This window comes from Cololabis saira, chromosome 18 (genome assembly GCF_033807715.1).
Source record: "Cololabis saira isolate AMF1-May2022 chromosome 18, fColSai1.1, whole genome shotgun sequence".
In the NCBI taxonomy this organism is placed as follows: Eukaryota; Metazoa; Chordata; class Actinopteri; order Beloniformes; family Belonidae; genus Cololabis; species Cololabis saira.
This window is the reverse complement of record NC_084604.1, coordinates 26,645,102-26,658,552: the sequence shown is the minus strand read 5'-3', so window position 1 is coordinate 26,658,552 and position 13,451 is coordinate 26,645,102. Positions and strand designations below refer to the sequence as shown.

The 13,451-nt window shown below is 41.4% G+C and overlaps 1 protein-coding gene across 3 annotated transcripts in view; it reads right to left on the bottom strand.

Moving 5' to 3' along the window:
• Nucleotides 1-13,451, bottom strand: part of si:ch211-278j3.3 (E3 ubiquitin-protein ligase RNF19B) — a 36,215-nt gene that overhangs the window by 5,254 nt on the left and 17,510 nt on the right. For all 3 annotated transcript variants that reach the window (XM_061746652.1, XM_061746654.1, XM_061746653.1), the window contains exons 5-8: nucleotides 10,987-11,192; nucleotides 10,564-10,711; nucleotides 7,992-8,154; nucleotides 6,854-6,968 (exon numbers count right to left, since the gene is read on the bottom strand). In XM_061746652.1, the coding sequence (XP_061602636.1) occupies nucleotides 6,854-6,968; nucleotides 7,992-8,154; nucleotides 10,564-10,711; nucleotides 10,987-11,192 (632 nt within the window). The remainder of the gene's footprint in view (nucleotides 1-6,853; nucleotides 6,969-7,991; nucleotides 8,155-10,563; nucleotides 10,712-10,986; nucleotides 11,193-13,451) is intronic.

The window sequence follows — 13,451 nt, the reverse complement described above, 5'->3', positions numbered from 1 at the left end:
TGGTGCCAGAAGGGCTGGTCTGAGTATTTCAGAAACTGCTGATCTACAGTGATTTTCACACATAAGCATCTCCAGGGTTTACAGAGAATAGTCCAAAAAAGAAAAAATGTCCAGTGAGTGGCAGCTCAAATGCCTTGTTGATGCCAGAGGTCAGAGGAGAATGGCCAGACTGGTTCCAGCTGATAGAAAGGCAACAGTAACTGAAATAACCACTTGTTATAACCGAGGTATGCAGAAGAGCATCTCTGAACGCAGCAGCAGAAGACCACACCGGGTGCCACTCCTGTCAGCTAAGAACAGGAAACAGGCTACAATTCACACAGAATCACCAAAACTGGACAACGAAGATTGGAAAAACGTTGCCTGGTCTGATGAGTCTCGATTTCTGCTGCAACATGCGGATGGTAGGGCCAGAATTTGGCGTTAACAACATGAAAGCATGGATCCATCCTGCCTTGTATCAACGGTTCAGGCCGGTGGTGGTGGTGTAATGCTGTGGGGGATAATTTCCTGGCAGAATTTGGACCCATTAGTTGCGCATCGTGTCAACGTCACAGCGTACCTGAGTTTTGTTGCTAACCATGTCCATCCCTTTATGACCAGAGTGTACCATCTTCTGATGGCTACTTCCAGCAGGATAACGCGTCATGTCATAAAGCGTGAATCCTCACTGGTTTCTTGAACATGACAATGAGTTCACTACTTAAATGGCCTCCACGGTCACCAGATCTCAATCTAATAGAGCACCTTTAGGATGTGGTGGAACGGGAGATTCGCATCATGAATGTGCAGCCGACAAATCTGCAGCAACTGCATGATCCTATCATGTCAATATGGACCAAACTCTCTGAGGAATCTTTCCAACACCTTGTTGAATCTATGCCAGGAAGGATTAAGGCAGTTCTGAAGGCAAAAGGGGGTCCAACCTGGTACTAGCAAGGTGTACTTAATAAAGTGGCCGGTGAGTATATATATAAATATATTAATGACAACCAACGCAGCATTCTCAGTCTTGACAAAACATGTAATAAAGTAAAATAAATGATGGATTGCCCTGTCAAAATAAGAGATCAAAATGAATACAACATGGTTCTATCAAACAGTTGGATGTCAAATTTCCCTTTACAAATCTGATTTATACCCATTCTCTGTCAGAGCTGTCACAAAAATGCTTCTAAGCAGCCAGCAGCCTCGCTACGCCGTATGGTTATGCAACCCAGGACTGTGATAGGAATTTGTGAACACAAAGCAGATTGCCAACCGAACATCATTAGCACAGCGAGAACACTGGGCTACTATTGACTCAGCAATGGGGAGAAACCAGGGCAAGAGGATGAGCCAGCCAACCAAAAAATTCGCAGAAAGAGGGAGCAGCAAATGTGGTTGGTCTTTGTGTGTGTGTATGTGTTCGACAAAGAACACGTACACATACAGGAAGATGTGCCTGAAATATGAAAGCAATAAGACGATAAAAGCGAGAAGAAATGACAACAGGGATGTCAGAAAGAGGCTAAAAACGACAAATTTAAATACAAAGAAAACAAGGGCAAGGAGATAGAAGGCAGGGTAAGAGGTGAGGGAGAGTACAGTGCAGCTCAATGCGTGTGAGTCAAGGGAGGACCCATCAGTGTGTGGCACAGTGATGGTGCTGACACTGCAGAGGAAAGCTGAGAAGCTTCTAAAGCCTTCAGGATTATGTTACCTAAAGTAAAAAAAAAAAAGGAAGAGGCACGAGTCATCAAGATGGTACAGTACTTTGTACTGTGTGGTAAAGACATCAAATCATACGTTTGCACACAGAACTTAAGTCTGTGAGCATCTGAAGGGCTTTTATACTACAGCCTCACACACATTTTTGAATGAACAGTAAACATGCTTGTCCACTTTCATTTTGAAAGTGACATAATAACATTTAATCATCTAGCAGATACTTATGTCCAAACGGTCGCATTCCCATTATATCCATCGATCCATCCGTTTTCTATACCCGCTTTATCCTTTGCAGGGTCACGGGGGTCTGCTGGAGCCTATCCCAGCTAATTACAGGACAGTTCGCCAGTGTATCGCAGGGCCACATAGATACTGAAAGATCCACGTGTTCGTTAATCTGGTGCACCATAAGAAAACCAGTGAACAGAATCAAATGTTAATAAAAACTTTATTATATCATGCACAATATTTTTCAGCCGGAGGTACACTTTTCTCAAACCACAGATGTAGAAGAGAAATGCACACGGTGGTCATCAATTCAGTCCTATTTATACTGAAAAGGGAAGTGTTTTGTACGTTATAGGTGCGCATGGTGAACCTTATCTGTGAGGCCAGCTGCGGGGAAAGAAAGCTAAACATCTAACCCGACATGCCAACTCAGCAAGGATCTATATGACAACCAAAACTCGGAGAAAAACAGGATGGGACCCATCAATCTTTTTTTTTTTTTAAAAGGTTTTTTTGGGCTCTAGTGGCCCTTTATTGGAGATGCAGACTGGAAAGGGGTAGAGAGAGAGAATGGGGAAGACACGCAGCAAAGGTGCGTGGGCTGGATTCGAACCCGCGACCGCTGCAGGAGGAGGACTGTAGCCTCAGTATATGGCCCGCTGCTTAACCCACTGCGCCACCGAGCGGCCGGGACCCATCAATCTTAAAACATCCATTCCTCTTCACCGTCCTCACATAAAGAAGAACTCAGCTAAACAGTCTAGTCATAAAAACCAGGAGGTGGCCCTGCCCTGAGAGCAACCACCAGTGTAGAATCTTATAGAAAAACCCCTCATACCTTTAACAATTTCATAAAATTCTAACAATACACACAACCAGGCACACTCACTCACACCTATGGGCAATATCGAAACATCAATTAACCTACTATGCATGTTTTTGGACTATGGGAGGAAGCCGTGTACTATGGGAGTACCCAGAAGGGAACCCACACAAGCACGGGGAGAAAAAGCAAACTCCACACAAAAAGACCATCGCTGGGCCAGGGAGTTGAACCGGGAGCCTTCTTGCTGTGAGGAAACAGTGCTAACCACCGTGCTGCCCCCCATTATATTCTGAATGAATTAAAAATGAAAAAGTACGACCGCAAAGTCAGTGCAGAGTAGGTATGCAAGACATGTTTCTTTGAAAGACTATTAAGTGGAGAGAATGGCACCCTGCTCATTCAACCATTGATGAACTACAAATAACAATAGTTTGGTTTGAGGATGCTTTATGCTTGTAGAATCCTGAGAGGTCCAGAAGAAGGAAAAGCCTGTATGACTGAGTTTAGGCAGCTCTACAAGGACTTTGTTAAATACATCAGCGTGTTTGATTCTGGTAACCACAGGTAACAGGTGGAGGTCAATGAGTAATGGAGGGATGTGTCCTTGTTGGTTTATCAAACACCAGCCAAACAACCTAGTTCACTGTGCATGTAAAAATAAGACTATACAATTTAATGTAATATACAGTAACAACTCTGCACCCCTAGTGACACAAATATGAGTCTATGTTCTAGTGCAATATAACCGTGCTGCATCACACTTTTTGCCTGGTAACAGCTGGGACAGATTTCTGCTCCCTCATGACCTTGAAGAGGATGAAGCAGAAGTGAAAATGGATGGATGTAGCGTGCTAAGTGGCATGACTGAGAGACAGTTGCAGCGCGGTCAGAGAGGGACAACCGCTCATCGATCAATGCTCGTTTTCTAATAAATAGATAAAACACAACAACTAATAAAATAAAGTTAATGGCTGCTTTAATTAGCTGAGAGAGATCTTGTTTTTTGTAGTTTTTTGGGGGGAATAGCAAGCATTCTCGCGCCCTCAGAAGGAACAAAGGTAAGAAAATCACATTTTTTACTCATTAGGTTTTTGGAAATATATTATTCTGTATAACATCATAGTCATTTAAAGTATTTGTTTTAATTATAATTTAAAAACACAGTACCATATTTTCCGCACTATAGGGCGCACCTAAAAACCTTTAATTTTCTCAAAAACCAGCAGTGCACCTTATAATGCAGTGTGCCTTATATATGATCATTACGGTAATTGCTGTTACTGTAGTCAGGGGGATAGTGGGTACTGTAGTAGGTGTCGACAAAGTAACGGTGATAAAACCAGCAGGAATCGTCACAGACGTTCAAGACAACAGCAGTGACGCTGACTCGCATAATGGCGACTGTGACGAGACGGAGCCGGGACCATTGGATGCCGCACTCGCCCAGCTGTTGCATTCTGACACTGAAGAAGATTTCGAGGGATTCGAGGAATGGACTGGAAAAGTTCCCCTCCGCGTTTGTTTTGGGAGTGAACAAAGTTTTCAGAAAGCTGGTTTTTATTTTGTTAATAAAGTTCAATTTACAGTACTTTTCTTGTTGTTTTTTTTTGCATTTGCTGTAGCATTTTGTAGCGTTTTTTTGTAGCGCAGCTCCATCAGGTAGATAGGCCTACGTAACACAACCACAGCCACTATAGTATGGTATCTTACCGTATATTCTGTGCGTCTTATAATGCAGTGCGCCTTATATATGAAGATGGTTTTAAAATAGGCCATTTATTGAAGGTGCGCCTTATGTTGTGGAAAATACTGTATTTTAAAGTTTTAAATCAGTAGCACAGTAGTAGTAGTAGTTTGTTACTTTAATAGTGATACAATAGAGGGATCTCAATAGTTCAATCAACCTGTATATCTTTTATATGTTCTACCACTACCACTGGAGGAATGTTTTCTTTTTTTTCAAGCTAATGGCTAATGGTTGGGGAAAAAGTAGGTAAAGTATAAAGGAATACTTAAAAATCAGGAAAGAGATGACACCTATGACACCTCTGGGGGGGGGGGGGGGGGGGGGGGTTCTTACACTACCTCAGAGGAGTTTATATAAAACAATAGATTTATTTATAATATGATTAATTGACAGTCAGTTCAGCCAATGGCTAGCTGTTATCACTACCACATCCATAATCGCCATGCTACCCCACTTAGCGAAGCAACCAGGAGTTTGTACTAATCCAGACTCGGCTAAGCACAGCAGTATCTTTTGATTTTGCCAATGAATCAACATTTGACACGCAGTTAACTTCTGCTTCAGCTCTGTAGCTATTTCGACAGGGATCGGCTGAAAGAGCTGGTAGCCAGAGCTAACTTTGATTGACATATTGTGGGCGTGTTCCCGTCGGCTTTGCAATCAACATGGAGGCGCTCAGTACGAAGAAAAAAATGCTTCAAAACGGCTCCACAGAAATCAATGAGTCATTGGACTTAATGCTTTGTCCATTGTTTTTTTTTGGTCTATGGTTGAAAGTTAAAAACTCTCATAGCTCCATTCAGCAAAGTTTGACATCACCTGTCAATGGACAGGGGAGGCTTGAGTCTGAGTGTATGGTAACTTGAAACTGGTTTCAAGAGAAGAGTAGCCTGACAATTGAAGCCTTTACCTTTTTGAAATTGTAGGAACCACAATTAAGCCTGAAGTTTGAGGTTTAAAGTCTGCCTGCTGGTTCGATACATTGTGCATAGACTAAAGTTTCTATCAATGGGAGGTGTTAGCCAGGCTAATACTGAGCTATTTTAAAGTATGGTTATACTGACAAAGCACAGCAATTACCTAGTGTGACACAGACTGTGACTCGTATAACCTCCATTATTTTCTTGGTCTTGCAGCCTTTTTTCCCTATTTTTACTCTTCCATTCTAAACAACCTTATCCAACCCCCACCCCATCATTGCTAAATATATCAAACCTGTGGATTATTCAGCACCTCTCCCCAACATGCACCAGTCAGTATCAGAAAGATATTATCAGTGGAACGGCTGTAAATGGCTCTTTGTTAAGCCATATATTTTAGACCCCAAATCTGATCATGAAAGTGATGCACCAACTAAATCAGAGTAAATACTGGAGTGATTAATAAATTCATGTTGCAAAAAAAATTGGCATACACAGCGTCTTTTAAGCTAGGTGGCCAGTTTCTGGCCAACTTGCAGTTTCACAGGACCAGAGTGAAGCTCATGTTGGATCCAGAGGTCGGGCCTGTTCTGTGCTTGGGTTCCAATCAGCAAACGGAGATCTTGATGTCATAAAAATACGTTTTTAGAAAATTGGCTAAAATCTTTTGTTTAAAGCACTCTGAAACAGATTTATGGATTATTTTGTCAGCGGCATAGCAACTGAAATGCAACTGGATGATATATTAGACAACTGTATGATGATTAGACCCATTTGGATTAAAAGTATTTGGTTACAGAGTCTTCTTGGGTTTGAAATGGCCAAATCGCATGGTTTAATGTAATTTAGGCCCCAATTGGGAAAACTACGTGGGCCAAATATATGCCCATGAGGGATACAAGAAACGCCTGGGCTAAGAAAGGGACAAATTGTGTGGGTCCAATTTAGTTTTGGGAACATTTGCCTCAAATAAGAAAACGTACCAGTTCAGCCACACCTAAAAAAACTGGTTCAGACCCCACTCGTTTCCATATGGGTTCACACGGGCTAACATAGGTAGGGCCACCCTGGAAAACCAATTTTGCATCCCACTTTTAGCTGATATAAGGCCGAAGTATAGATGCTAGTTGAGATTCTGTGTGGTAGTGTGAAGACTATTCAGAAGTGCTGTTCCTACATTTAAGGAAATAATCTTGACTGAATATCATTTGCTTGAAAAAAAACCTTTAAATACGTTATATGACTAATTATCATTTTAAACATTGACTAATTATAATATTCAGCAGTTGAGAGCTCTTTGATGTCTGTCATTAAAGGCTCAAGGGCTCAGAGATATTAAAAAGACATTACTGAGGCAACACAAATCAACAAACCTTAATGACTTTGCCCTTATATGTCCAAATGTTTTCATCTGTTCCTTACCCACAGTGACAGCTGCTATGACCGGCGACACAAACACTGACATCATCACCCCGCTTGCCACAGTCAAGTAGTGCTTACTTCCTGAGATATTGTTTTTCTTACAACGACCATGGACCTGAAAGGTAATAAATAAAACATAAATTACATAATGGAAATTTCATTTGGCCCCTGTTGTTGTCCTCCATCAGCAACCACTTATTCACATCCATTAATGAGTGTGTTTTAGCAGGCGTGGGGGGAAAACGAGGCTCGATGTGAAGCCTGCGTGGGCCATCACAGTGTTGGGACACAAAAACAGACAAAGGAAATCAGACCTTTAATTTCAGGTGCATATTGTCCCAATAGAAATGTTGTTACTATCTAATTTAACTAACATGCAGGGCCGCCGCAAGGGGTGTGCGAACCGTGCAACCGCACGGGGCCTCGCGCCCCAAGGGGCCTCGCGCTATGGGCCGTTTTTTTTTTTTTTTTTTCAAAAAAAAATGTTTTCAATTTTTTTTTTTTTTTTTCGTTTTTGTTTTTCGTTTTTTCCCTTATAAATATCAACAGACACGTTCCATTACAGACCTAAATGTGTACTAGTCTGTGCATATCAATAAATATATGTGCAATGATGCGTGTGTCTGTTGTTCCATACAACTGATCAGACCAAGCGCAGACACAAGCTGCTCTGATCCAGACAGTGGAGTTGGAACAAACTGCCACACAATGTCGAGAGAACGAGACAGATTCAGAAAATTTCCATCAGGGGATGAAAAAAGAAAAAAACTAAAGAAAATGAAAGAGTTTAATGCCTCTCTGAAAGGCTCGTTTGATAAATTTGTTACAAAAATCACCGATCCGACAAGCAGCCGTGGGGCCCCGCGTCGAGGCAAGAGATGATGATGAGGCAGGGGAAGGTATCCAGTATTTTGCTAATTGGAGAGTTAAAATTGCACATATAGACACTCAATCCGACCCAAAAAACCCCAAAATTTTGGGAAATGGCGGGGGCCCCCCCCCCCCGCCATTTCGCACAGGGCCTCGCAAATCTCCCAGGCGGCTCTGCTAACATGCATTAGCTCAAGAGCTAAAACGACTCATTGTTAGTCTAATGTGAAATACATGAGATTCACTGACTGTAAATGTTGTCACTGACCTTGCGGCCCATGTAGATGGGTATGCCCACAATGATGACTGGGATGGCAATGCCCGCTATAAGCGAGATGACCACAGGTGCTCCGAGCAACATGCCCACCTGCCACAGTACCTTGCGGGTTTGAGACCATGGCTTCTTCCCCCAAAATGTACATCCTGAGGGACTGAGGCAGAGCAGAAACAACAGCAGAGCTTAGTAAAGAGTTCGATCTGTGCACACAGTTCTGGGGTAAATTGAGCCACTGTAAAATAATGTGTTACACTAACTAGATCCAATGCTATGTCAAAGCATTTGACTAAAACAGATCTGCTGAGGACAGCCAACAGTGTGATGAAGAATGCTATTTTCAGTCACTCTGTGAGTTCATTACGAGTCCCACTCAGTTCAGACCAGTGTTGTATCTGTGCAGTTTGGGTTTCGATGCCTAACACAGCTGCAAAGATATTGTTTTGAGAACAGCGTGTTATTTTGTCTAAAACCGACACGCTCTGTTCTGGTAAAACTGCTGTAGTAGCGACTCTGTGTGTCACTCCACCACCAACCCTGAGACGTACAGTACGTTTTGATCCTTCTGCATGCAAAAGACCTTTAAAAATTCACTATCTGGTGCAATATTGAAATATAAGTGTTTAACCGCGCCCACTGCTGCAGAGAAGCAGATGGGCATTAAAAATAGGCTGGAACTTAACGGGTTCATTCATTATTATTATATTATTCAGTCTTTACACCTAGTGGATAAAATGTATTTATGCTGAGGTATTAGATACCGTTTTCCAGTTTAAACCTTTGTCCTTTTGTTGTGAATAATAAGATAATAATGAAAGTTTGTTTCTGGTAGCTAACTTGTACCCAATGATCTGCCTTGTTTGTCTGGACTGATTCCATTTGCACCAAATGTTCACATGTTCGCTTGTCTTAAATGTCGCTGTAAGAAACATGGGAAAGTTTATTTAAATTTGTTCACAAAGAGCCAACACTGTTTCTGCCTCCAGTGCTGGAACACTTTTGTTTTCATATTAACTCCCAACGCCTCAGAGAGCACTTTAAATGACTAATGCTGTTTGGTCTTAATAGCACAACAATTAGCGTGTCGGAGCGGGATTGACAACATAAGGAGCAACAACAACACCTTCGAGCTATGCTCTTTCTCTCAGTATGCAGTAAATGGCACTTCATGATCCGGGCAGGAGAATTATTGTATTAAGATTGTACACTGCTACCCTGCCATGTGTCAAGCTTTGTAGACAGTTAACTATCATTTATAATATGAAAGGCCAACAGGGACGAGAGAAGATGGGGGAGTGTAGGGAGCTAATGCTTATACTACAAAAGGATCAACAAAAACACACTTTCCCAGCAGACAAAGAGAGATAAAAGAAATTCACATAAAACATGGACCAGGGTAAGAGGGAAACAGGAGTGCCAACTCTGTAGCAACTGTGGCAACAGGAGAGCAGGATGGAGAGGAAAAATGAGGATGCGGAGGGGGAAGAGGAAAATAAGTTGAGGAGGGTTACAAAGGGTGAGAAACAGTAAGATAAGTCAATAAAGTAGGAGAAAAAAGCAGAAAAACAAGACAGAGAAGGAGGAAGAATAAGAAAATAAGAAAATAAGAATTAGGCAGAGGAGAAGAGGAACCGGGAGGAAGAGGAAAAATGTAGAAAGAGAAGGAAAAGAAGGAGGAGGATGAAGAAATACAAAAAGAAGAGAAAGGTGGAGAAGGAGGAGGAACAGACTAATAAAATTAAGGAGAGGAGGAGGAGGACCATAATAAGAAAAGATAGAAAAGTACCATAACTGTAATTTAAATGGAGGTTCAAACTGAATTATTCTTAAAGCTTTTTGCAAAGATCGACTCTTTTTCACCTGTAAAAACGTCAATCAATTCCCATTATTTAAGTACAAAAACCATGACTGGGATCTGTGTTCTTTAATTTTACTGTTAAATCAGTTCACAAAACACAAACACAACAAAATGTGAAGTAAAACGAAAATGAAAAGGGAGAAAAAAGCAATGAAAAAATGCACCCCACGCACGATGCAAGTGAACTGGGGCCTACGAGTCTTTTAGTGTGTAATCTATCCTTTAACTACAGTACTTGGCAAAATGATTTACTATTGTTTTTTTCATCGATAATCAATAAGGATAAATAGACCAAAACCATATCCTTTTTGGAATGAAAATACTGCATACTGCTTACTGCGCAAATATTGCAGGGGAATGTTTGATGTTTGTGGTGAACGGCAGGGTCTCCTTTCACCATCTGTGTACCAACTTAATGACGTTTCAGCGTTGTTCATTTATCAGACTAACTCTCCAAAGCCTGGATATAATGTATTCTCTATCAGAAAATGAAGGAAAGCACTAAAATCTTCACACGTGTTGTGCAATGCTGAAATCATATAGTGTTCAGCTGTTTAGCCTGATAACTAACTTAATATTCAATTACAAGTACAGTCTCGGAACGAGAGTATGTGGGCTGTTTTGCTAAACATGGGTGACAGTATTGTGGGGTGTGTGTGACGTAAATGTCATGATCCTGATGTATGTGTCTGAGGGTGAACAGGACACCTGAGGTAGTGCACGTCGGTGATCTCCTGCATACACAGCCAGCAGAATTGACAGGCACATACAGTGCAGTTCATGCGGTTACAGCTGCCATCATTGGTCTTCATGATGTAGGCACCACAGCGAGGGCACGCTTTGATCTCCTCTGCATCTGCAGGAACAGTCATTAGAGAAGAGAAGATTGCTCAACATGTGTTTGTTAACAGTTTAACAATCTTCTCATTAAACCTTTCACCAAGTGAAGGTGAAGGATATTTTGATAAATGCTGATTAATATCATTAATACATTTTTTAAAAGAAACCTCAGATCTCCTGCACCAGGGGGCCATGCCTAACTCGCTCATACACCCTTGGCTGCAGTTTATTAATTAAACACTGCTCTAATCAGACACTGGAGAACAAAACAAATGTGGCCTTCAGCCGTACCTCCTCCGGGTTCTTCATTGAAGACGTACATTGCGGAGGCATCATTGCTGCCTGAGGTGTGGCGAGCACGCTGACGCCGGGCCTGGTCACAGGTTTGGTTAGGGTGCCACAGTTGCCGACAGTGGTAGCAGAACTCGGTGTCGCATCCATCGCGGCCACAACTCAGCTTTGGACACTCGGCGCAGCCATTAGCGATCACTGCATAGCTGGAGAGAGAAAGCGAAGTGATGCAATACTCCGTCCACTCACTCAATCCTTGCTGCGTCAACATGTTGATGCCGGTGCAAAGACTCAAAGGCTGTAGTTTGAAGTAAGAAGGTGATACTCAAAATCTGTGGACCCAATGCCGTTCCTCGGTGAGGAGTATTCAAAAGACTGTGATCAGTCAAATACTAATGGAACTTGGAGTGAGGGATTCCCATGACTGTGCCAAGTCTTTTAGGAATTACTTAAAAGCCCTACCTGGCTTTTTCCACTGGCTTCCCAGCCTTTTGTGGTTTTCAAGGTTTGACAGACTGAAACAGACTGAGGGGCCACACACATAAAAGAGGATAATTATACCGGCGTCACGATTCCGCTTCGGAGTCAGCCCAGATTTCAGGCGACTGTCTAATTCTCAAGCCAAGCTCATGCTCAGGATGAAGCATTTCCAGGTTTCATCTTTATCAAGAGATCAAAGAAGTCAGCGTTAAATGGATTATTTAGATCTTATAAAAACCTTTTTACAGTTTGTTCTGCAAAGATTTTGACAAGCTAAAAAAAAAAAGAACAAGCAGCAACAATTTCTCAGGCTGCTGATGTCATCCGAGTTAGTGAAAGGCTCCATTCACAGAAGATAAATTATAGTTTTAGCAACACTGAAGACGAAAACAATCATTCATATTTTACTGTCAGACTGTAAGATATATATATATTTTTTTTTAAAGTCTGGTTTAATTTCAAGGGGACTTAAAGACAGGGAACAATGCCCATTTTTGTGGATAAAAACCTGATAAACAGAACAAAGCCCACAGTATGGCTTTAATTCAGCAGAAATGTTAAGACAGGAATTAATATCAAATGTTTTTTCCTGGCATTCAGTGAAAGATTTATGTCTTTTAAAGAATTCCTTACTGATGCTTATTCAAAAACCATCTACAGTGGTGTGACATGTGCAGCAAAAACCATCGGAAAGTCTACACACAAAAGATAAAAGTGTGTGTGTGTGGATGCACTAAGCACAAAAACACACATTTTGTCACACATTTTCAGAGCCAAACTAATCTCCAGCTAAGCTTCAGTCACTAACACCTCGTGGAATGTCTGTTTGTTGGAAACCCGGAAACACAAAGACGGTAGCGAATTATATGTTTATATAATGGATCAGATCAAAATGGAAACTCCTAGCAATTCATGAATATGCACTTTAAATCTATATAAATCTGGAGTTTTAATATAACATAAGACCTCTTATGTCTTTGTATTTAATTCATGACTCCATCAGACCGATTGGCATATTGATTTTTTTCCCAGTCATTTATCATGACTGGGTGAGCGCTCACAGTCCAGGAGACAGTCTTCCATGGTGTACTGAACCCCGGTGCTTGTGTACCGTTGACCGCAAGCATTTCCTGAATAGATGCACTACAGCACGCACACACGTTAGGACTTCCCATAAACGGCCATATCTTCTTACCCAACTATGAACATTAAGGTCACGCAGCAGTGGATCAGTATCGAAGAAGGCTGCGATCCGCAGCAGAAACTATAAGGGTTTAAATAGAACATCTTGTTGTGTGGTTATCTGGGGCTGCTGTCAATAAGAAGAAAAAAAACTCTCCCTGAGTCTGGCAAAAAGGATTTCTTCCTGTATGATTTATGATGATGCGCAAGATCAATACTGTAATGAAATCATGTTGTAGCTGAGCCTCAAACTCAATCTCTTTACAACGAAGTGTAATCGAGGTTTTAAACAAAGTTACAGTGAAATGGTTCCAGAAATATTGGGCACATCACCAGTGATGCTTTCAACATATTCATATGTGAACGCTCCCTATGGCTTTAATTAAACATGTTTTTTCATGCTTTTTTTATTGTGGACTAAGACTAAGGATGAAAGGGAATAAAAAGCCTTGGCCAGACAGATAAGAAATAAGCCGACAGATATCCAGGGAACCATTAAGGAGACCATTGATCAGCAGTCTACCAATCTGGTCTTCATAAAAGCATGATCAGACAGAAACTGTTCTCTAGTGGCTCAAATTTGACAAAAAAGAATAATAGATAATAATAGCTAAGAATAATAGCTATAGAAAAAAAATCTTCTGATGAAACAAGGTTTTAACTATTGCCACTATATGGCTAAAATATCCAACAGGCCATGTTCATACCATTCCAACAGTCAAGCACGGAGGTGGCCGCATCATGTTGATGTATTTTTTGGGGGGGGGGGACAGTCAGGATAGAGACAAACATCAATGTAGAAA